The 24,504-nt window shown below is 36.6% G+C and overlaps 1 protein-coding gene across 1 annotated transcript in view; it reads left to right on the forward strand.

Annotated features, from left to right (window-relative positions):
- The window catches only part of LOC120225674 (epidermal growth factor receptor substrate 15-like), a 52,845-nt gene that overhangs the window by 19,397 nt on the left and 8,944 nt on the right, over positions 1–24,504 (forward strand). Inside the window, exons 5-10 of the mRNA XM_039223858.1 lie at positions 1,962–2,078; positions 2,307–2,397; positions 5,218–5,253; positions 6,149–6,285; positions 10,927–10,996; positions 23,272–23,348. Of these exons, the coding sequence (XP_039079789.1) occupies positions 1,962–2,078; positions 2,307–2,397; positions 5,218–5,253; positions 6,149–6,285; positions 10,927–10,996; positions 23,272–23,348 (528 nt within the window). The remainder of the gene's footprint in view (positions 1–1,961; positions 2,079–2,306; positions 2,398–5,217; positions 5,254–6,148; positions 6,286–10,926; positions 10,997–23,271; positions 23,349–24,504) is intronic.

Consider the following 24,504-nt stretch of genomic DNA (forward strand, 5'->3'; position numbering starts at 1 on the left):
ATTTATTTACCAGCTCTTTAGAGAGCACCAGCTATGTGTAGCAGTGCTACTCTGTTATGTGTGAGAGCTTCAGAGACAAAAGACTTTAACCTTGCCTTTAAGCAGTGTACAGTCTGGCAGTGTTACACTGTGTTTTTTGGGGGGTTTTTTTGTTTTTTTTGTTTTTTTTTAATATTTTTATTTATTTCTAGGATAGAGAGAGACAGCGTGAACAGGGGAGGGTCAGAGAGAGAGGGAGATACAGACTCTGAAACAGGCTCCAGGCTCTGAGCTGGCAGCCAGCACAGAGCCCGACGCGGGGCTCGAACCCACAAACCGCGAGACCATGACCCAAGCAAAAGTCAGACGCTCAACCGACTAAGCCACCCAGGCGCCCCAGTGTTACACTATATTAAAGGGCTGTGATAAAGAAAGCACAGGATATTCAGGTAGGACAGCTTGGAGGGGGCTCAAGAAGATATTTTAGAGAAAGCTTTACAAGTGAGCTTCAGAGTAAAAAGGGTTAAGCAAAGAAGAAGGTAATATATTCCTGGCAGAGAAAATAGCATTTTTCATAGGTATTATGTGCCACATATGGTCACAAGAAGTTCTTGAAGGCTCTCTTGTGATAGTGGGGAGAGTATTGGTAGATGAGGCTCTCTGATAGTGGCTACCTGCATTACCTCTTTCTTAATTTTTTTTAAATGTTTTATTTGTTTTTGAGAGAGAGAGAATGAGCAGGGGAGGGTCAGAGAGGGAAGGAGACACAGAATTTGAAGCACGCTCCAGGCTCTGAGCTAGCTGTTAGCACGGAGCCTGACGTGGGGCTTGAACCCATGATCTGTGAGATCATTACCTGAGCCGAAGTTGGGACGCTCAACCGACAGAGCCACCCAGGCACCCCACCTCTTTCTTAATATACAGATGACTGCACCCTACTCCAAACTTGCTGACCTAGAGTTTCTGGGATGATGCCAAGTACATATATTTTTACCAAAAATTCCACAAGTGATTATGATGTGTACCTGGATAAAAATGACCACTTTTAGCTTAGAAAGGGCTAGAGAGTAAGACATTTGGATTCCTCTTGAAGCACTGGGTGATGTATCTTACTGCAGTAAGTAACCGTTGAAGAATTTTAAGCAAGAAGTGACAGAATTGTATTTACCTTGTAGAAAATGTAGAAAATGGATTTAAGAGTGGGACTGCACATAGATTTTTTAAGAGACTATTGAAATGGTCTGTGTGATACTGTTTTAGCCTAAACTTACTCAGTAATAGGAGAAATGATGAGAAGAATATAAGCTCTAGAGATAAAGGATATAAAATTAACAAACTTGATTTTTATTTAGGTATTGAAGTCTTGGATACATTATACAATATTGTTTTAAGTACAAAAGGCAAATTACTAGGTTATGCTTCAAAAACATAGGGTGATTTGAAATGGAGATTTCCCCTGCCTCTTTTTAAGCCCTTTTACCTATTGGTCAAAATCCAGAAAGCAATGGAAAGCCATTGAAGAACCTTTAACCAGAAGGGTCATGATCAGATTCACATTTTAGATCTATTATTTTGGCTACTATAAGAAGGATTGATTGGAAGGACACATATTGGAAGCAGGAAGTCATTTGGAAGGTTATTATAGTGAGCTAGGGACCAGAATGATGATACTGTAAATGGATGATAGTGACAGTGAGGATGGAGAGGAATGGATTTGAGAAGAAGGTTGGAGGTAGATTCAGCAAGACTTGGAAGCTAGCTGGGGGATGACCAAAGGGAAGTGGTTAAGGATGATTTGAAGTTATCTGGCCTGATTGACTTCAATGCTTGATGATAAGAAAGATGTTAAGAGAATAACTCATTTGATTAATATGTTCTGCTTGTCTTTTGTATTTTTTAGTAATTTTTGGTTATCCTCTGTCAGTTTCCTATACCAAGTAGAAAAATACATTGTTAGTCCATGTAACATTAATATTTTGTAGGCAAGAAGTAGTCCCGAAACACTGCCTTCTGGTGTGACTGATGACAATGAAGTGGTGACTACAGCTGTTAGTGAGAAAGTTTGTCCTGAATTTAATAGTGACAGACATTCAAAAGAGGTAAAAAATAATTTTATATGTAAGTGTTCTCATTACTGGTTTTTCTGGATGCATTATATACTGTTTTAGGCTAACGAAAGAAAAATGTGTTAAGTGAACTTTATGACTACAAAAATATTTGTTATATTACCATTCATTGATTTTTCATAGCATGTTATTTTATTTTAAAATGTTACATCTTAAAACTGGTTCCTAAAACAATATTTTTTAATTTAAAATTATTTTTAGGGAGATCCATTTAATGTAGAATCAAGTTCACTGGCCGATCCAGTTGCAGATACAAACTTGGATTTTTTCCAGTCTGATCCTTTTGTTGGCAGTAAGTACTCTTATTTTTATATTATGGATTTACCCCCAAAAAAGTCTTTTAAATATATAAACTGCATAAGAATTTAATGTATAAATTGTATAAGAATTCATTTTGAGAGCTACTTATTACAACAAAACTAAAGGGGAGTAGAGATGTGATATGCTTGTTCTTGCTAGTATCTGTCCTCTTGAGGCAACTAACTCCGGGAACTAAGCCACTGATTATGTCTTACAAGCCCCTGATTAAGAGCATTTTTCTTCTTCAGAATAAGAGCCAAAAGAAAGAGATATTATGGACCAGGAGAAGAGATTAGATACTCTTAAGTCAACCAGCAATTTTTTACTCAAGTGCCAACACCATGCTTTTAAAACAGTGGAATCTATAGCCTGATCCCTGCCCTTAAGGTGCCTATAGTGTTATTGAAGAAATATAAGTTTAATAAATTAAAATATCTGATGTTAATGTAAACTGTTTACATACCACGTGTGTCCACGCTCTTTTTGCAATTTATTTATTTCCAAATTGATTTGTGAAACTGATAGGTCAGTTTACAACAGTTTTGTTTTTATTTATTATTATTTTTTAGGTTTATTTATTTATTTTGGGGGGGGCCAAGGAGGGACAGAGAGGGGGAGAGAGGATCCCAAGCAGGCTCCCCACTGTAAGTGCAGAGCCCAACATGGGGCCCTGTCCCACGAACCATGAGATCATGGCCTGAGCCAAAATCAAGTTAGACGCCCAACTGAATGAACCACCCAGGCGCTCCTAAGTTTTTATTTAAATTCCAATTAGTTAACATACACTGTAATATTAGTTTCAGGTATAGAATTTAGTGATTCATCACTTATGTACAACACCTGGTGCTCATCACAAGTACCCTCCTCAGTGCCCATCACATATTTAACTTACCCCATGCCCACATCCCCTTTGGAAACCATCAATTTGTCCTCTGTAGTTAAGAACCTGTTTCTTGGTTTGCTTGTCATTGTTTTTCCCCTGTGATAATTTGTTTTGTTTCCTCAGTTCCACATATGAGTGAAATCATATGTTATTTGTCTTTCTTTGACTTATTTCACACTCTCTAGCTCCATCCACATTGTTGTAAATGGCAAGATTTTATTCTTTTTGATGGCTGAATAACACTCCATTATATATACACATAAATATCACATCTTCTTTACCCATCCATCAGTCGATGGACATTTGGGATGTTTCCCTAGTTTGGCTATTGTAGATATTGCTGGTGTAAACATTGGGGTACATGTATCCATTTGAATTAGTATTTTTGTATTCTTTTTTTTTAAAGTTTATTTATTTTTGAGAGAGAAAGAGCACAAGCAGTGGGGGTGTGGGGGACTGAGGTTCTGAAGCAGGCTTTGTACTGATAGCAGAGAACCCGATACAGGGCTTGAACCCATGAACTGAGATCATGACCTGAACCAAAATCAGAAGATTAACCAATTGAGCCACTCAGGTGCCCCTTTTGTATTCTTTGGGTAAAATTATTTTAATTTTTTGAGGAACCTCCATACTGCTTTCCAGAGTGGCTGCACCAGTTTGCATTCCCACCAATGATGCAAGAGGGTTCCCCTTTCTTCACATCCTCATCAACACATGTTTCTTGTGTTGTTACTTTCAGCCGTTCTGACAGGTGTGAGGTGATAGCTCCTTCTAGTTTTGATTTATATTTCCTGATGATGAGTGATGTTGAGCATCTTCTATGTGTCTCTTAGCCATGTGTATGTCTTCTTTGGAAAAGTGTCTATTCATGTCTTCTGCCCAGTCTTTAATTGTATTATTTTGGGGGGGATGTAGAATTTTATGAGTCCTTTCTTTATTTTGGATACAACCCTTCATCGGATATGTCATTTGTAAGTAGCTTTTGTGGAGCATCTTTCTGTGTCCTTATTGGCCATTTGTATACCTTCTTTGGAGAAATGTTTATTCAAATAATTTACCCATTTTTTATTGTTTCTCTTTTTATGTTGACTTGTAAATGTTCTTCACATATTCTGAATACAAGTCCCTTATGAAATATATAATTTGCAAATATTTCCTTGTATTTTGCATTGTCTTAATTTTGATCAAGTCCTATTTATCTATATTTTCTTTCATCACTTGTGCTTTCTATGTCATATCTAAGATCCAAAGTCATAAAGATTTACTCTTAAGTTTTCTTCTAAGAGTTTTAGAGTTTTAGTTGTTACATTTCGATCTTTGATCTATTTTTAGTTAATTTGGGTATATAGTATGAGATAGGGGCCCAACTTTATTCTTTTGCATGTGGCTATCCATTTGTCTCAGCATCATTTGTTGAAAAGACTGTGTTTTCACCATGGAATTGTCTTGGCACTCTTGTCAAATACCAAATGACCATAAATGTAAGGGTTTATTTCTGGACTCTTTAGTTCTAGAAGAATTATTTTTTACTTCAGTGAAGCTCAGTGTCTTTGTTTCTGAAGTGGTGATGGTAATACCCATCCAGAACTCTTGTGAGGAGTAGAGAATTTTGTTAGTAAAATTATTGCAGTTCTGCCTGTCTTTTCCCTTCTATCTGTAACCTCAACTTGTGATCAAGAGTTAAGTGTAGTTGGTGGCTCCAGCTAAAATTTGCCTCTTTTATGAGATATGTTAATGTTCTGCCTTTATTCTTTATTGTTTTAAGTGTTTCCTAAAGGTGCATGGCATTCAGTGTTTTATGTACTTTGAGGAAGTTAATGAAATAGACTTTGGTTTAACAAACTTTGCTTTATTTAAAGTTACTATTAAGTAATGATGTCATGCAGTAAATATTGTTATTGTGATTTCTACTTACTTATTTTATCATAGGTGATCCTTTTAAGGATGATCCTTTTGGGAAAATTGGTGAGTATATTATTGAGGTCCAGTTTGGCTGTGATTTGATTCTTCTTGATTATAAACTTATGTTGTATTTAGAAATGAGAGATCAAAGTGAGGTAGTTATAGTAAGTGGACTTCCTTTTTATTCAATTTTTAAACTGATATAAGGCCCCACCAAGATGTTGTAAGTGCCTGGCATTTTTAGAGAGAAAGTGGTAGATGCTTGTGAATTTGCTTCATGAATTGTTAGCTTTACTTTTTAAAAAATAATATTAGTGTTTATATTTTGATGCTTTTTATAGGACTTAGACTGATTTTTCCTTGTTTCCAAGGTTTAGATGAGTATAGTGATCTATGCTACTATAGGGTTTAGAACATTTTGTTTTCCTGAGATTTTAGCATATGAATGGGGGGAAAGAAAACATCTGAAAGAATTACTAAATGTCAGGCTTTATGATATATTCTTTCCCTGGGATTTTGCATTAGAATTAAAGCAAATCTTGTGTACCATTTGGTTATGCTTCCCAAACCTGCTCCAAATAAATTTATTAGTTGAAAGACTATATTTTTTAACAAAATCACAAAGGAATTTGTGATCCCCTTTCCCCTAAAATTAGAATCACCAACTTAGAGGAATTATTTAAACCTAGCATACAGGTAACTTTTGTGTAGTATGTGTTGGCATTATTGATTTGCTTTGGGTGATTGATGAACAAGTAGGAAAAAGAATATTAATTTAACCTATTTAGGTGCAACTATTTATATTCCTATGATCAATAATCATAACACAAAGTACCTATTTTAGATTCTGCAGAAGTTCAAACTGTCTTTTTATTTAGGCAATTATCATACCTTCAAGTGATAGGAAATTTCGTGTAGTAGTTTTTAGTCTTTTCATATATGTGCTGTATTTTCTTAGATCCATTTGGAGGTGATCCTTTCAAAGGTTCAGATCCATTTGCATCTGACTGTTTCTTCAAGCAGTCTTCTACGGATCCTTTTGCCACTTCAAGTACTGACCCTTTCAGCGCAGCCAGCAATAGCAGTAGTACATCGGTAAGTTGGTGGGTGAAAAGCTGTTAAATGGATCACAAGTGCCCCAAGTGAGTTTCTTGAAATATACAGTGATAAAAAGATCCTCTTTTAGATTACTTTTGATGAGCTGTGTAAAAAATTTTAGTCTCATCCAATCCATCTAGTTTTTGGTACAGACTGGCATTTCACAGTTTTCTCACCCACTGGAATTGGCTGGAATAACTTATTTCATCGAAAAATCAAGTCCATCCTTCATAAGGCTCAAATATCCCTATTTAAATATCCCACAGGGAACATTTAAAATAAATGATTGGAAACCCATAAACCAGTCTTCACTAAAGCTTTTCAGAAATGTATGGTATGCATTATTGAAATAATGAAAATCAACCTAAAAACAACAGCATTGATGTTTTAGAAAACTAAAATTATTTATATTATTTTATAGACACATTTTATATATATTTTATAACACATACATATTAATCTTATAAAGAAATACAAATTCCCACTAAATGTCAGACTCTCTTGAGAACATATGTACAAGCCACAGTCACTATTTAATAACCACATACTGTGATCCAGGTTCTTCTGTGCGCTATACATTCATTTTTCCTAATCTTTACATCAGCCTTCAAAGTAGGTGTTGGTAGCCCGATTTTAACAATAAGGACACTGGGACTCAGAAGTAACCAAGGTCATACAGCTAAGTACTTTATCATCTGCAGGCTTTAAAAACAAAAGCTTTAGGGGCGCCTGGATGGCTCAGTCGGTTAAGCGTCCGACTTCAACTCAGGTCATGATCTCACGATTCGTGGGTTTGAGCCCTGCATCGAGCTCTGTGCTCACAGCTAGCTCAGAGCCTGGAGCCTGCTTCAGATTCTATGTCTCCCTCTCTCTCTGACCCTCCCCTGCTCACGCTGTCTCTCTCTCTCTCTCTCTCAGAAATAAATGAAACATAAAAAAAAAACCCAGCTTTATATTATGGCTATTTAAACATCCCCAAAATAGAGTAATATAATGAAATATTTTAAAAAACCTCTATGTATCCATCTCCCAGATTCAGTAATTATGAATGGTTTTGGATTTTGTTTTTGTTTTTAGTTTTTACTTGGAGGCTTATTTTTTTAAGCAGGATACTTCATATCCAAAAGTAAAACTGACCCAAAAAGGAACAATTTGATTGACAGGCATTTGAAAGAAAACTTGTGTTTTTTTTAATTCCCTTAGATTAAGAATACTCCCTTAAAAAGAGTAATTGATTCTTTTAAAGTCAATAGATTTTGATAGTCTTTGTTTTCTTTCTGTACTGAGTAAAGAGCTATTTGGCCAACAGCTGGTATTTTCCATTGATGTAAAACTGAGCAAGTGGCTCCGTAACTGAATATTTGTGGTTTCCACAGGCTACTGGATACTGTGTTTTCCTATAACACTTGGTTTGCAATGTGGACCCATTTGCCAAATTCTTCTAAAATTGGCTGCAACCTGAATTTTTTTCCTCTTACCTTATTCTAGTCTCTTATTCTCCACTCTTATCATTTAAGAACAAGAAAGCCAAAGCAGCCCTTCCTAACTTAAAAATAAAACAAGCTTCTCCTGTTCCTCCTGCCTGGTAAAATTTTTCCACTCTTTGTTCTATTTACCTTTTCTCTTTCCTCCCCAGTGTTTGAAAGTTACATTGCCCTTGCTGACTGCTCCTGATTTCTCCATTAAAAACAAAACAAAAAACCAAACTGGCAATATATTAATAGCTATGTTTGTCTCATCTCTTCTCTGTGCCAGGTGTGATGCTAAGCTCTTTTCTTATGTTACTTCATTTCAGCTTAACAGTAATCCCATGAAGCTCAGGTTACCACACTCATTTCTCTCTTTCTTTTTTTATTTTTTAATGTTTATTTTTGAGAGGGAGAGAGACAGAGCACAAGCAGGGGAGAGGCAGAGAGAGAGGGAGACCCAGAATCTGAAACAGGCTCCAGGCTCTCAGCTGTCAGCACAGAGCCCACTGTGGGGCTTGAAGTCACAAACTGTGAGATTATGACCTGAGCTGAAGTTGGATGCTTAATTAACTGAGCCAGCCAGGTGCCTCTAGATTCATTTCTAAGATACAGTAAGTGAGGCTTGAAGAGGTTAAGTGATAGGAAGTTAGTAAGTGATAGAACTGAATTCAGACCTTGGTCTGTCTGACCAAAATCTAAGGTCTTCACCATGATAGTCTAAGATTTAAACTTTATTCTTCCCAGCTACAATGCCCTTGTGTTTTGTGATCTTCCTTCTTTTCAGACAAGCCTCTATTATGTTTCCAGGTCTGAATCTGTCCCCAAAAGTCTCTCCTATTCCCTCAAGGCTAGTCTCTGCTCTCAGAGGGACATAGTTTTAAAAACCAAAACAAACCAAATAGTTGCCATTTCCTACTGTCCTAGGTGGTGTATGGTAGCATTGTGTAGGTACTAAATCATATAGTCAGAGTGGAGGGGTAGATGAGTGATGTTTAAGAGAGAGAATTTCAATGATAATTTTGAAATCTATAAAATCATGCCGTCTGAATTTTAGTTATGAAAATTACTTTTGTGTAGTAAGTTGCATAATTATCAAACTGAACATGACATTTAGTGGCCTCTTATTCCTTCATGGGCTACACAGTCCCTCCTCTTCCTCTTGCTTTCTCAGTGGTCTTTTAGGTGGTGGCACAGTGTGGTGAAGTAATAGAAATTAAACCTGACGCTCATGTAGGCCTGCTTTATCTATTTCTCTCTCTGATGGCAAATAAATCTGTAAGCTTTTGTTAAAAATCAGACCTGTTAGCGTTTGCTTCTCTGAAAGTCAAGAGAAGAAGCAATAATAGTTGGTGACTTAGGTTATGTCCGTGACTGCTTCTCACACTGGTATTTTGACTATTAATATTCGGAACCATGCAAAGTTACTTGGCTTTACAGACCAGCTTAGTATTTTACTTTGATTCCTCTTTTATTTTTTTAATGTTTATTTATTTTTAGAGAGAAAGAGGGAGAGGGAGAGAGAGATGAACCTGGAGAGGGAGAGGGAATCCCAAGCCAGTTCTGTGTGGTCAGCACAGAGCCTGATACAGGGCTCAATCTACACACAGTGAGATCATGACCTGAGCTGAAATCAGGAGTTGGACACTTGAACCAACTGAGTCACCTAGGTGCCCCTTTGAATGCTCTTTATTTATTCAGTAGATATAATCATAAGCTATTGTGATAGTTTTTTAATACTGTTATTGGCATCAGTTAAAATAAGTACTATCATCTTCAGTTCTAAAAGCTTCATTAGTATTAATTACTTCTTTTTAATAGTTTGAATGGGTTCTCTTTTATAATAAAAGAGAGAATGTACAAGTCCTGGTTAACAATACTTTTCTCTTTTCAAATATATCTGCTTTATTTGGAAATGTATCAATTGAGCTCTGCAATATCCTTTGACATTCAATTATAATAACCAATTTCTTGATGATTAGAAGTAGAGCCTGTAATACAGATGACATGAATAGCCATGAGTCAGAAAAGACAAATGTTCCCAAACCCTTTTCATGCCCCTTTCATCTAACTGTCTGCTAAGTCTTTTTTTTTTTTTTTAGCCTCTTAACAAGAACCTGATGCCAGAAAGATAAAGTTCAGTCAATTCTTCCTAAATACATACTTTGATTATGATTGAAAACTAAAATAAGTTCAGAAACAGTTCTATAGCAAAAATCTCTGGCTTCTGGTAAAGTCTCCATTCTGTAGCTACTCACCCTTGCCACTTGGTCCAGATTCTTACCTGACTTATTGAAAGTAGCAGGATCCCTCCCTCCCTCTGTCTCTTTCTCCCTCCTTCTCCCCCCCTGCCCCCCTTTTTCCTCTGGAGCACATGTGTACATTCCTCTGATGGGAAGAATGCTGGAGTTATTTTTAGACAACAATTAGAAAATAGAAATCTAGTATTTGCTGATATTAAGTACTAGGATATTTAAGAGTTAGAATAGTATGCATCCTAAATGCAACATGTCATCCTGGAATAGAAGAAGGACCTTCGTGGTAAAACTTGTGAAGTCCAAATAAAATCCATACTTTATAGTTTTGTATCAGTGTTAATTCCTTAGTTTTAATAAATGTACCATGATTATATGAGATATTAATATTAGAGAAAGCTGAGTGAAAGATATATGGGAACTCTCTCTATTACCTTTATATGTGTTCTAGAAATCTAAAATTACTTAAAAATAAAAAGTTATAATAGTGTGCATCTGTACTAGTGGCAGAATTATGAAGAAAAGAAAAGAGATGAATGCCACCAAAGTCAGGATAATTACCTCTACCGAGGAAGGATGGGATTGTGATTGGAGAGGAGCACATAAGACTTCTGAGGTGTTAGCAGTTTCTTGGAAGGTGATTACATAGGTGTTCATCTGATACTTATTTGTCAAGCCATGCATGTTTCATATACAACTTTGAATGGATATTGTATTATATAATAAAAGAAGATTAGAAAATGATGTGTGTCATTTCAGTTTAGATTACAAATCAGTAAGGGGAAACATTTATTCCTAATGCCTTGTATTTCTTAATTAATTTAGAGTTTTTAAAGAATATTTTCTTTGGTATGGCATTGAGGTTTCAGCTATGAAACATTGCTTCCCATAGTCATGATTTTGTGTCATGTGTTTAGGTAGAGACATTGAAGCACAATGATCCTTTTGCTCCTGGTGGAACAGTTGTTGTTGCAGCAAGTGATTCAGGTAAGGAAATAATTGATCAGTTTGTTTGAACAGTAGATATTACCCTTTTCCTTAAGCTTCTTTTTTTGGTTTCCAAATATATTTGCCCATGTACTTCCTTAAAATTAAATTTAATCAAATAAAATTACTGCATAGTTAGAGCCAGTTGTAATCTACCAATAATAATGGTAAGTGTTGGCATATCACTTTCTACTTTTCTTATCATTCATTTATCTCATTTATTATTCATGTTAAAGATCTTACTAGAGGGGAGTGGGAGATACAGGCTTCCAGTTATGGAATGAATAAGTCATAGGAATAAAAGGTACAGCATGGGAAATATAGTCAGTGCTATTACAATAGTGTTATGTGGTGATAGATGGTAGCTACACTCATGGTGAGCAGAGCATGACATACAAATTTGTCAAATCACTGTGTTGTACACCTGAAACTCATGTAACATTGTGTGTCAGCTATACTTTATTGAAAAAAAATCTTACTAGAATATGTACTCTAGCCAGTAAAACCAATAAATTTTTTTTTTCTTTGTAAAAGGCAGTGTTGTTTGGCATTTTCTAAGTCAGTAAGGACTCTTATGGATCTTGGCCTAAATTTAAAAATTAGTTGCTTCCAGTAGGTAATGGTAATAGCTTTACAAATGATGTATAGATTCTTTTAGTAATACAAAAGCTAAATGTTATTCTAGCATCCAGACTACATGCCATATTTGTGGTATCTAATTTTCCATTTGTCCTTTTAAGTAATATTTCCATTTTAAAGATCAGAAAACTGAGGATCAGAGCTTTAAGTAACTTGATCAAGATTGTATAGCTTATTAGATTTGAACCAGGTAAAGCCAAGATTTAAACCAAATGTCTGGTTTGTCTAAAAGCTTCTGCAACTAACTCTGCTTCTTTCTCACTATTCATTAAAAAGTAAAACAGACCATCTGTTGTGTAGGAGAGTAGGGAATTAGAGGGAAGTGGACGCAAACATGTAAATTCCTCAAATATCATGCTGAAATAGATTTCCTTATTTTTTCCAGATTAAAATAGGGTGCATTATTGAGTACACAAATTTGTTGAAATGACAAGTTGAGGATTATGCGCATAGAGAAAAATTAGTAGAAATGCCTTCACAATTTGGATTTCTTGTACAGATTATAACAAGATGAGATTTAGCAGTGTGTGTTGTTTTCAGGTTGGAATTTAACTTCCAACATGAGTAAGAAAAAGAAATTTAATAGGCAGATCTGTAGAAAAAAAAGATTTAATGTAGTGCTGGGTGTTGATTTAAGCCAAAGCTTATAATAAGAGCAAATAAGATTTCTAAAAGGCTTATTGTCGTAACGGTGGTTAAATTAGTATCTTTTTAAAATACATGCACTTGATGAATTAATATGTTATTAAGGAATATTATATGATTAGAAAGGAAGATCTGAGAAAATAAAATGAAAGGTTAATATATTTATACAGCTGACCCTTGAACAATATGGGGGTTGGGGACACTGACCTCCCTCCCACGCAGTTGCAAATCCTCATATAACTTTTGACTTCCCAAAACCTTTACTGATAGCCTACTCTTGACTAGCAGCCTTACCACCATAAACAGTCAATTAACAAATATTTTGTATGTTATATGTGTCCTTAACAGTAAATTAAGCTAGATCAAAGAAAGTGTTATTGAGAAAATCATAAGAAAAATACATTGATAATAGTATATTGCATTTATTGAGAAACATTTGTATATATACCACACACTTCAAGGGTCAACTGTAATTAACTCTTGATTGAAATGGTAAGTACCATGGAAGTTCATTAAAGCTGTAAAAAGTAAAAAGAAAGGGAGGTCACCTGCATTCAGGGTAAATCATGAATGATTTCAAAGCAGAAGGCGGTTTTGTGGTATGCCATGAAAGAAAGGGCTAGAATGTTAGTTGAGTATATATGGAAAGAGAGTATATGAAGCAGAGAGCAACATGAGCAAGGAATGGAGGCAGGATCTACAGGCATGTTCAAGGAAAAACAAATGTTTTGATAAAGCTTATTTACAGATAGAAGACCCGTCATGTTAAGGCTGATGTAGTAGATTGCAAGCTTACTGTGGGTGTCTATTGCCTTTGTTTCTAATTCCTAACTAATTTTTGATAAAGTGTTAGAATAAAGGCCTATAATAGCCTGGGAGGGAACTACCATAATAGATACGATTTATACTATCTACTACGTAATAGTAGATACTATTTATTGCACTCTTGCACAGTCTGAGTACGAGATGTGTTAGCCATTTTCCGATACTTCGTCTCATTTAAATCTCACAGCAACTACATGAGGTAATTGGTGTTATGTTTATTGTACAGACAAGGAAAATCAAAACATGGAGAGATCAAACTGTTTCACAAGGTTAAAGAAGAGTAATGGATGGACCCACATTCAAATGAGGTCTCTGGTGTCCTATTGACCTCTTGGGTCATTCCTTCTGTCTCCTTTGCTGATTCTTCCTCTCTTCTCTAACTTCTTTTTGTTTTATTACTCTAGGTCTTAGACTTTGGACCTCTTTTTTTCTTTATCTGTATTCCCTTGGGGACTTTATTATCTGATTTCATGGCTTCACATACTATATATATGCTCATTTAGATCTCTAGCCACATCTTTTTTCCTGAATTCTAAACTCATATATCTAACTATCTACTGATATCTCTACTTGAATATCTGATAGATATACTAACACACATGTCTACCACTGACATGTCTCCCAACCTGCTTCTTTTGCAACTTGCTCCATCTCAGTTCATGGTAATTTCATCTTTACTGTTGCTGAGACCTAAAACCTTAGAGTTATCCTTGGTTCTTTCTCTCTTATGCTATCCATATCTGCCAAGAGATCTGACAGCTGTACCTTTAGATTATATCCAGCAAAAGATTTACAATGGCCTATACCTTTCTAAAAATATCCCTTACCATTATTCCTTTTAATCACTCTGCTCCAATCACACTGGCCTTCTTGCTATTGCTCAAACAGGCCAGTTCTTAGGCCCTTAGCTGGTCCCCATTTCTGGGATGATCTTTGTCCATATTTCCACGGGATTAGCTACATTACCTTTATCTTTGCTGAAATGTCCCCTTGTCAAGTGGGGCATACTCTGGCCCTATTTAACATTTAAGAGTTCTGAACCTAGCCTAGCATTCCTCTCTTACTATTCTCTACTTTTTCTTTTTTCGTTATGGCTTACCACTTTCTAGCACACTAAATGAATGACTTTGTTTTTCTTAGTCTTTCTCCTCCTCCTGCCATTAGATTTTAAGCCCCAGGGAATTTGAATCTTTGTATTCACTGGTGTGTCCTAAGAACTTTAAACCATGCCTGAGCACATAATATTAATAAATGGAGGAATCAATTACTCTTCTTAAGGAGCATATGGGATGAGAATGGGGGTGGAGGGTTGTTTAGCAATTTTGTCCTGATAGTGGGTTTTTTAACAGTGTGTTAAGACATGACATTTACTATTTTACCATTTTTAAGTATATATAGTTCATTGGTATTAAGTACAGTCACAGTGTTGTGCAAGTATCATAGCTGTCTATTTCCAGAACTTTTTCATCTTTCAAAACTGAAACTCTGTATCTGTTGAAAAGAACTCTTCATTAGCCTTTCCCATTAGCCCCTGGCAACCACCATTTACTTTCTGTGCTTGTGAATTTGACTCCTCTGCATACCTCATAAGTAGAATCATCTAGTGTCTGTTATTTTGTGACTGGTTTATTTCATGTATCATTATATCCTCAAGATTCATCCATATGTTAGCATATATCAGAATTTCTTCCCTTTTTAAGACTGAATAATATTCTTTTACATATATGTACCACATTTAGTTTATTTATTTATCCATCAGTAGGTACTTGGGTTTTCCATGTCAGACACACCATTTTACATTCCCATCAGCAGTGGACAAGAGTTCCAATTTCTCTGTATCCTTGTCAACACTACTATCTGGTTTTTGATAATAGCCACTCTAATAGGTGTGAAATGGCATCTCATTGATTTAATTTGCATTTCCCTAATGATTATGATATTGAACATCTATTCATATGCTTATTAACTATTTGTTTATCTTCTTTGGAGAAATATCTATTCAAGTACTTTGCCCATTTTCTCAGTCAGTTTGCTTTTTTGTTGTTGAGTGGTAGGATTTATTTACTGTGGATATTAACCGCTTATGAAACATATGATTTACAAATATTTTCTCCCATTCCATGTGTTGCCTTTTCATTCTTTTGATACTGTTTGTTGGTGCATAAAACTAATTTTATTTAATATAGTCCAGTTTATCTACTTTTTCTTTTTTTGCCTATGCTTTTGGTGTCATTCCGAGAAAGTATAGCTAAATGTCATGAAGGTTTTCCCTGTGTTTTCTTCTAAGAGTTTTATAGTTTTAGGTCTTACATTTAGGTCTTTGATACATTTTGAGTAAATTTTTATATGCATATCTGCCAAATGCTAACACATTTCAGTATACATATTTTTTAAATTACATTTATTGGGGTACCTAGGTGGCTCAGTCGGTTAAGCGTCTGACTCTGGACTTCAGCTCATGTCATGATCTCCTGGTTCATGGGATCAGGCTCACATCAGATGGCGTGGAGCCTGTTTGGGATTCTCGCTCGCTTTCTCTCTCTCTCTGCCTCTCCCTTGCTCTCACACACTCTCAAAATAAATAAACTTAAAAAATTTTTTAAGTTTTAAGTTAAAATTACATTTATTGGGGCGCCTGGGTGGCTTAGTCAGTTAAGCGTCCGACTTTCGCTTAGGTCGTGATCTCGCGGTTCGTGGGTTCGAGCCCCACGTCGGGCTCTGTGCTGACTGCCAGCTCAGAGCCTGGAGCCTGTTTCAGTCTGTGACTCCCTCTCTCTCTGACCCTCCCCTGCTCATGCTGTCTCTCTCTCTCTCCTAGGAATAATAAAAAAAAAAAAAATTAAAAAATAAAATTACATTTATTAATATCAGCATCCATTTTATCATAGTCTTTAAGTATTGGTATAATATTAAGATATGGGGCAGATACAACTTTCCAAGATTCTCATTTTTATTTGAAAGCCTTGAATTTTTATCATCTGCAACAAATACTATCAGTTTCAGTTACGTTCCTTTTTTTTTTTTAATTAAAAAAATTTTTTTAAATTTATTTCTGAGAGAGAGGCAGCATGAGTAGGGGAGGGTCAGAGAGAGAGGGAGATACAGAATCTGAAGCAGGCTCCAGGCTCTGAGCTATCTGTCAGCACAGAACCTGACGTGGGGCTCAAACCCACAAACCATGAGATCATGACCTGAGCCAAAGTTGGACACTTAACCGACTGAACCACCCAGGAGCCCCTCAGTTACGTTCCTTAAAGTGACAGATTTACTGTTTATTTTGGAGGAAATGTTGCCAAATACCCAAATCTGAATAATCGTTTATCTGTTATTTCTTTCAAGTAAAAAGGGCAGCCATGAAAAAAGCAGTTAGTTCAGCCTGTTTCTCACACCATCATGCAAGTGCTTTTCCTCCAGATAATCATCATACTTTGCTACTCAGTAGAGGTACATTGGGTGTATTTCCCATTTTGTTACTCAGAATTATAAGAAGATGTATGCTTCAGGATCACAATTCATTAAAACTATAATTTGTATTGATGATCTAGGACAGACATTTTTAAGTGCAACTGCCCTTTTTTTTTTCCTCCCTGCAAGTTTGTGGGAGAAAAATACAATGGTTACCAACTAGTACACTTTGGTGCTGCTGCCTTGATTCCCAGTAAGGCATCAGCAGTTTTATCTATCAGGGGTTTTGCAACATTGTTGTAAATATCAGCACATTAAGAAATATAGATAGCATCTTAATAGTCCGAAAATAGTTTTGACTTTATAGATCTTCCTAAAGAGGTCTTAGGGACCTCTGGGGCCCACACTTTGAGAACTTCTGATCTAAAATGAAGAAAGATTTCCCATTGTTCTGGTCTCTGCTCCCGTTGTCTGTTCCCTCAGGACAGCTTGCTCCCAGGAGGTATCTGGGACAGATGTCTCCTTTTGTTCAAAACAGGAGCAAGAGAATAATCTGTGTCCTGGAGAAAAAGCTTAAGAGTAGAGGTTATCTTTTTAGTTCGGTATTAGCCTAGTGCTTTTGTTCTTCTCACAATACACACTTCTTATGGTGGGGATGTGCCTTTGGCTACAACCTGTTTCCTGATGACTTCTATTTAGCCTTCTAGTGTTGAACTCTCTCCTGAGCCTTCGGTACCTTCAAGTCACCTGCTGGATATTTCCCCTTAGTTGTCAAACTTAAAGTCGAAGTAAAAATTTTTTTCCAAATAGTCTGTCCTTCAAAGTATTAGCATTTCTACTTTCCATACTAACGATACTGTTAGCCAGTCATCTTAGACTTCTCTGTCATTCCTCACCTTCAGTAAATTGCCCAGTCATGCTGTTTTACCCCCAAATAGATCTTGATTTTTCCTCATTATGCTCAGTTTTGCTTGAGACTCACATTTTGTTTCTTTTAGACTATGATATTAAATTGCTTCATTCTTTTATTACTTGACAGTCTGTCATCTATGTGACTGCTAGTATAGTCTTTTGTAACCTTTTTTTTAAATTTTAGAGAGAGTACAAGCAGGGGAGAGGAGCAGGGGGAGAGAGAGAAAAATATATTTTTTTAAATTTACATCCAAGTTAGTTAGCATACAGTGCAATAATGATTTCAGGAGTAGAGTCCAGTGATTCATCCCCTACAGTGCTCATTCCAGCAAGTATTCTTCTTGCCCATTTAGTCCATCCCCCCACTCACAACCCCTCTAGCAACCCTCAGTTTGTTCTCTGTACTTAAGAGTCTCTTATATTTTGTCCCCCTCCCTGTTTTTATATTATTTTTGCTTCCATTCCCTTATGTTCATCTGTTTTGTATCTTAAATTACCCATATGAGTTAAGTCATATGATATTTGTCTTTGACTGACTGATTTTGCTTAGCATAATACACTCTAGTTCCATTCACGATGTTACAAATGGCAAGATTTCATTTTTTGATTGCCAAGTAATACTCCATTGTGTGTGTGTGTGTGTGTGTGTGTGTGTGTGTGTGTGTACATACCACATCTTCTTTATCCATTCATCAATCAGTGGACGTTGGGGCTCTTTCCATACTTTGGCTATGGTCAGTAGTGCTGTTGTAAACACTGGGGTGCCTGTGCCTCTTTGAAACAGCACTGCTGTATCCTTTGAATAAATACCTAGTAGCCCAGTTGCTGTAGTTGTATTTTTAAATTTTTGAGGAACCTCCATACCATTTTCCAGAGTGGCTGCACCAGTTTGCATTCCGACCAGCAGTGCAAAGTGTTCCTCTTTTCTCTGCATCCTCACCAACATCTCTTGTTGCCCGGATTGTTAATTTTAGCCATTCTGACAGGTGTGAGGTGGTATCTCATTATGGTTTTGATTTATGTTGAGGAGAGAGAATTTAGGCAGGCTGCATGCACAGCACAGAGACTGACACGGGCTCAATCCCACAACCCTGGGATCATGACCTGAGCTGAAATCAAGAGTCAGAAGCTCAACTAACTGAGCAACCCAGGCAACCATATTTTTTTTAACTTGAAAGATCTTTCTTAACGTTTTGATCATGTTACTAACCACAAACCTAAGTTGCTAGCCCTGTGCTCCACACATACATGTGTATATAATTTTTTAGTTATATATATGTTATTTAAAATGAAGTTTACTATATTACCTGTATTATATTTTTATTATATGTGTATATATTTAGTGGTCTTTTACTTAATGTAAAAGACTTTTACTGTCACAGGTGTATGTCTGACAGTAAAGTTGTTCACCCTATGAAATATAAAACAGTACTAAACATCTTCTGGATATCACATCTCTGTTAATAGTGTTACCATCTGCTCAGTTGCCCAAACAGAGACCTGGGAGTCATCCTATGTTGTATCCCTACACTCCCACCCCAGAGCTTCTGGGACATAGTAGAGTCTTATCAGTTGACTGCTGAAGCAATAAATAAATGATTTGTCTCAAATCTGCTACACTGGCATAAGATTTTTAATTGAGTGGAAGTGTAAACAGTTTAGAAAGGGGTTGTCGTCATTAGGACATGAGTGCCTGAGTCCAACTGCCTGGACTTAGATAAAATTGCTGGGCTACCTGTTGGTTTCGGCTCAGGTCAAGATCTCACAGTTTGTGAGTTCAAGCCCCGCATCAGGCTCTGTGCTGACAGTGCAGAGCCTGCTTGGGATTCCCTCTCTCCTTCTCTCTCACTGCCCTTCCCATGTGCTCTCTCTCTCTCAAAATAAATATGTAAAATTTTAAAAACTGCTAATTCTTTAGGTTTTCTTAGTCTCCATTTCCTAAACAATAAAATGAGGTTAATAGTTCTACTTCATGGGGTGTTGGGTAGATTAAATGAGATAATGTATGTAAGGTATTTATTGTGGTACCTATCACAGCAAAAGGTAGGTATTATTACCATTATTACTACTACTGTTATTACTACTACTACTTTTTCGTTTAATGGTTTCCAAATCCTGGCTAATGTTGCTGATTAATGTTACTTCTAGTATACTCTTTGATAGTTCCAAGTGACATAGGGATGAGAAAGAGGGAGGGAGGGAGAGAGGGAGGAAGAATGAGAATTGTTGCCAGCTGTCTTTTCCTGGAAAAGAATCTTTTAGTCTAAGATTATTTTCTCTTCTTTTCAGTTTTTAAAATCCTTTTGTTTGTGAAATGAAGGATATACTCTTAGTTATTTTTTTTAAATTTTAATGTTTTATTTATTTCTAGGAGAGAGAGAGACAGCGTGAGCAGGGGAGGGTCAGAGAGAGAGGGAGTCACAGACTGAAACAGGCTCCAGGCTCCGAGCTGGCAGTCAGCACAGAGCCCGACGCGGGGCTTGAACCCACAAACTGCGGGATCATGACCTAAGCAAAAGTCGGACGCTTAACCGACTAAGCCACCCAGGCGCCCCTACTCTTAGTTATTTTTAAGTTGAACAGATCTCTGTCCCTTCCCCCAATTTATGTATCTATGTTGGCTTTTAATGTATTTATTTAGTTTAATTATTCATAAAATCCCAATATTTGGAAACCACTGAGACTCAGAGAGGTGGCATTATACACCCAAGGCCACAATGTTTTCCCTCTTTATTCTCACCCCTATATCCCTATTCTTTTTCACCAAGAAATTTAGAGGTTAGCCAGAAAAAAAAAAGGTTAATCCCACAGAACAGTAAAAATGTAAGCTTTCAAAATAAGTTATAAACCTAAAGGTAGACTTTTGTTCTTAAAAATTAAATGATAAATCACTCCTACTTCAAAAATTTAGTGATTGCAGGGGTGCCTGGGTGGTTCAGTAGCTTGAGCATGTGAGTTCAGCTCAGGTCATGATCATGTTCATGGGTTTGAGCCCCGCATCGGACTCTGTGCTAACAGCTCAGGGCCTGGAGCCTGCTTTAGAGTCTGTGTCTCCCTTTCTGCTCTTCGCCAGTTCACGCTCTGTCTCTCTCTGTCTCTCAAAAAATAAAACATTAAAAATAAGTTTTTTCTAATTTAGTGATTACAGTAGAGATAGAAGGACATCAGATATTTTGAATATTTTGCCTTACAGTGGAGTCTCTTTATCATTTACTCCTTGGGAACAGGCACATTGCAGACTGAAAGAATAGTAAAGAAAGCAATTGCAGGTTACTCAGTTTCTGTATATACTTTATTTTGGCTTGTGAAAGTTCTTTTACAAGTTTTTTACAAGTTCTTTTACTCTCATTGCCCTTCCCCCATGAGTGTGCTGACTCTCTAAATAAATAAATAAACAAACAGACGTTAAAAAAACTGGTTTCCCTTGTTTAGACTTTTCAGCTCAGGTTATGATTTCACAGTTTGTGGGATTGTGTCTTGTACATAGTCTGGATAAATTCATATTCAGTGAGTTCTTCCAGTTTCTAGACAAGCCTCTACTTCACATCAACATGATCATTATCTTAGAAAATTCTTGCCAAAGTCTTAATCCCCCAGTTTGGGCAAAAGTGCTTTGTCATTCATCCAGGATACATTCCCCAGTGTTTGGACCAATGCTGAATAGGTCATTTATTTTGATGAAGAAAGTGTGGAAAAACTCTAGTAAACTATATGTAGTATATTCTTTATACACAAATGTTGTGTGTTATTAATGTCTTTCACAGTGTGCACTTCACAGTATTTCAGCCAAATTGACCTAACTCAAGGTTAGGTTGCCATGTGTGTTACAACTTCTTGTCAAAGATGTGGCAGGAAAAAAAAGCATGAAGCAGATTTTCTAGTCCCTCCAGTGAAATGAGCCAACTCCTTCTCCCTCATCACCATTCTACCAGGCAGGGAGCATCTTCACCCTGGTTGTGCCTCAGCTGCTGTGGCATCAGCAATAGCAGGCAGAGAAGGAAAAACAAGGGAAAGCCTAAAACAACACCCATGACTAGGCTGGGCCACAGGCTGTGTAATTATAAAAAAATATCTTTTATATCTAATGTGAAGAATTTCATGTAGTTCTGGATTTTTATCGTCTTCAGGATCAGAGTTCTTGGTATATCCCTAAAGGACTAATTTTTTTTTTTATGCTTCTTCCCACCTCCCTTACCTGCTTTCTCCACCTCATGACTGTCTTGGTGACAAAGTAGCCAAAAGTAATGTATGCCTTACTTCCCCTTTTCAGTTTATGTCCATGGTGTACTGATGTTTGTTTGTTTGTTTGTTTTGGTGTACTGATGTTTAGAGGTAAAGGCACACTTTACACATTTAAATGGGTATGTGGGCATACTTTTTATTTTTTTCTTTTCAATTTTTTATTTAAATTCTAGTTAGTTGACATACAGTGCAATATTGGTTTCAGGTGTAGAATCCAGTGGTTCATCACACACTTTTGTTTTAAAACCAATTTGATGTAAAGATGAAGACTTAAGGAAGAATAAGGGAAGTTTTTCTGTGCCTGTTTGCTTGCTCTGTCTTACCTTGTCTCTTGCAATTCTCTTTTCCTTCCTTCGTTTCTACTTTCCTATATCATGTAACAATTCCTATAAACATTATTTGACTTTATTGGTAGCCCTTATGCCTGAATAGGTGAGACATAGCTCAGAGTAGATCTGTTCATTCCTGCTGAAATGTTAATCCATTTTGCAGTGCACTGTGATGAAACAGATAACTTATCATGCCTGGGAGCAGGTTAAATAATTGCTTTTGCAATTTGTATTCCTTCTGCCTGAAATATCTTTCTCTTTCCCACCTCCATCTATTCCTTATTTAAAAGACCTACCTTAAATGTAATGGCATCTTCTCCTAGTTAGTGACTACTACGACATATTTTTGATACCTCCAATAGCTCATTTAAGATTGTTTTATTATTGTTTTTTACATGTCTCTCATTAGACTGAGATTTTGGGGTGGGGGATAGGAACTGTATTTTCCTAGATTTGATATTCAAGAAATGTTTTTGACCATTCATTCTTCATTGGATAAGCCTATTCACTGTTTTTAAGGCCTTCACAATCTAATAATGGTGATACATCGATCACAGATAACCATAATATGAACTAGAATGTAGTCCCTGCGACAAAGGAGGAGGAAATCACTTCTTGCTGTGGGAATTAGAGATACGTAGGTTATCTCAGGCTTTGTGGATGAGGCAACATTTAAAATGTGCCATGAAGGATAAGTGTAAAATGTGAAATTAATGGGATCTAGCTATTTTTTATTTCTTGATGGCTTTATTAGAAATAGTTTAAGTGCATGGGAACTATATTATTAGACATATATTCCAAAGCCTTAAACCTAGAATTAGTTTCCTTGTTTTTGATTTGAAAGCATTCATCAGTTGATATATACAAAAGAATGTAATGTGTGTGTGTCAGGGGTGGGGTATCAATTTGTTCACTATCTTTGTGGATTTAAATCACAAATTCAGGAATTAGGATTAGATTAAAAAAATTTTTATGTTTTATTTATTTTTGAGAGAGAGAGAGTGACAGTGTGAGCAGGGGAGGGTCAGAGAGAAAGGGAGACACAGAATCCGAAGACAGGCTCCAGGCTCTGAGCTAGTAATCAGCAAGAGCCCCACGTGGGGCTCGAACCCACAAACCACGAGATCATGACCTGAGCTGAAGTTGGATGCTTAACCGACTGAGCCACCCAGGTGCCCCTAGATATTTTTCATCTGTCTGAATGTTACCAACCAAAAGAGGGCATGAAATTTTGATGTATTTCTGTCCTATTGGATTGATTTTCTCTATTCATTTTAGCCACAGATCCCTTTGCTTCTGTTTTTGGAAGTGAATCATTCGAAGATGGATTTGCTGACTTCAGCACATTATCAAAGGTAATCTGCAATGATTAAGTGGGAAAGTAAAATACACTGTGTTTCTACCAGTGGAACAATCCTTCTTTCAATTATGTAGCCCTCACAGACATTGCAACTTGATTTCAGCAAGTTACTGTAAATGTTGATTTCAGATAGAAATGATAGGTAAGATATAAGTAAAGTAGACATATTTCTTTACATAAAAACGGTGGTGATGGTACAGGTAATTATAATTTTCTACTTATAGGTTCAACAACTTCATTTTAAGAGTCTTCTGCCTTTTTTTAAAAAAAAAATGTTTATTTCTTTACTTTTGAGAGAGAGTGAGGCTGGAGGGGCAGAGAGAAAATTCCAAGCAGGCTCCATGCTGTCAATACAGAGCCTAAAGTAGGGCTGTTTGACTGAGCTACCCATGTGCCCCAAGTCTTCTGCCTTTTTAAACATATTTCTTCCAGTTGATGGGGCGCCTGGGTGGCTCAGTAGGTTAAGCGTCTGACTTCGGCTTTGGTCATGATCTCACAGTTCATGAGTTCAAGCCCTGCGTTGGTCTCTGTGCTGAGAGCTCAGAGCCTGGAGTCTGCTTTGGATTCTGTGTCTCCCTCTCTCTCTGACCTTCCCCTGTTCATGCTCTACCTCTTTCTCAAAAATAAATAAACATTTAAAAAAATTAAACATATTTCTTCTAGCTGAACTATATTACCCCCTGTTGACTGGGTCAATACCTATAAAATCTGGGCATTCATTCCATCTTCTCTGCATTGGTTACTTCATTTTATGTTCTGAAGCTGTTAGGGTTAGTATTAAGATACTTAATACGCTTAGTCCAGCTCTGTATGTCCACTACCTATTTTCCAGTGTGGCTCTAGGATTGATTCAGACCAAAAGAGTAAAATTAGACTATATGTAAAATTGTCTATCTCATTGGTTCTCAGCTGGATGTGGTTTGCCCCTCCCCCACCCTCAGTTATTTGGCGTTGTCTAGAGACATTTTTGGTTGTCACAACTGGGGAGGGGGACTATTCATATCTAGTGGATAGAGACCAGGGGTGCTGTTAACATCCTACAGCTCAGTGGGTCTCCCCACAACACAGAATTATATACAGCTCACATTTTAAGTAGTACTGTAGAAAAACACCAGCCTAAATGTGATCTAAACTCATAATGTCTGATTCAT

The sequence above is a fragment of the Hyaena hyaena genome, unplaced genomic scaffold (assembly GCF_003009895.1).
Source record: "Hyaena hyaena isolate Hyena2069 unplaced genomic scaffold, ASM300989v1 scaffold_1469, whole genome shotgun sequence".
NCBI classification, from domain to species: Eukaryota; Metazoa; Chordata; class Mammalia; order Carnivora; family Hyaenidae; genus Hyaena; species Hyaena hyaena.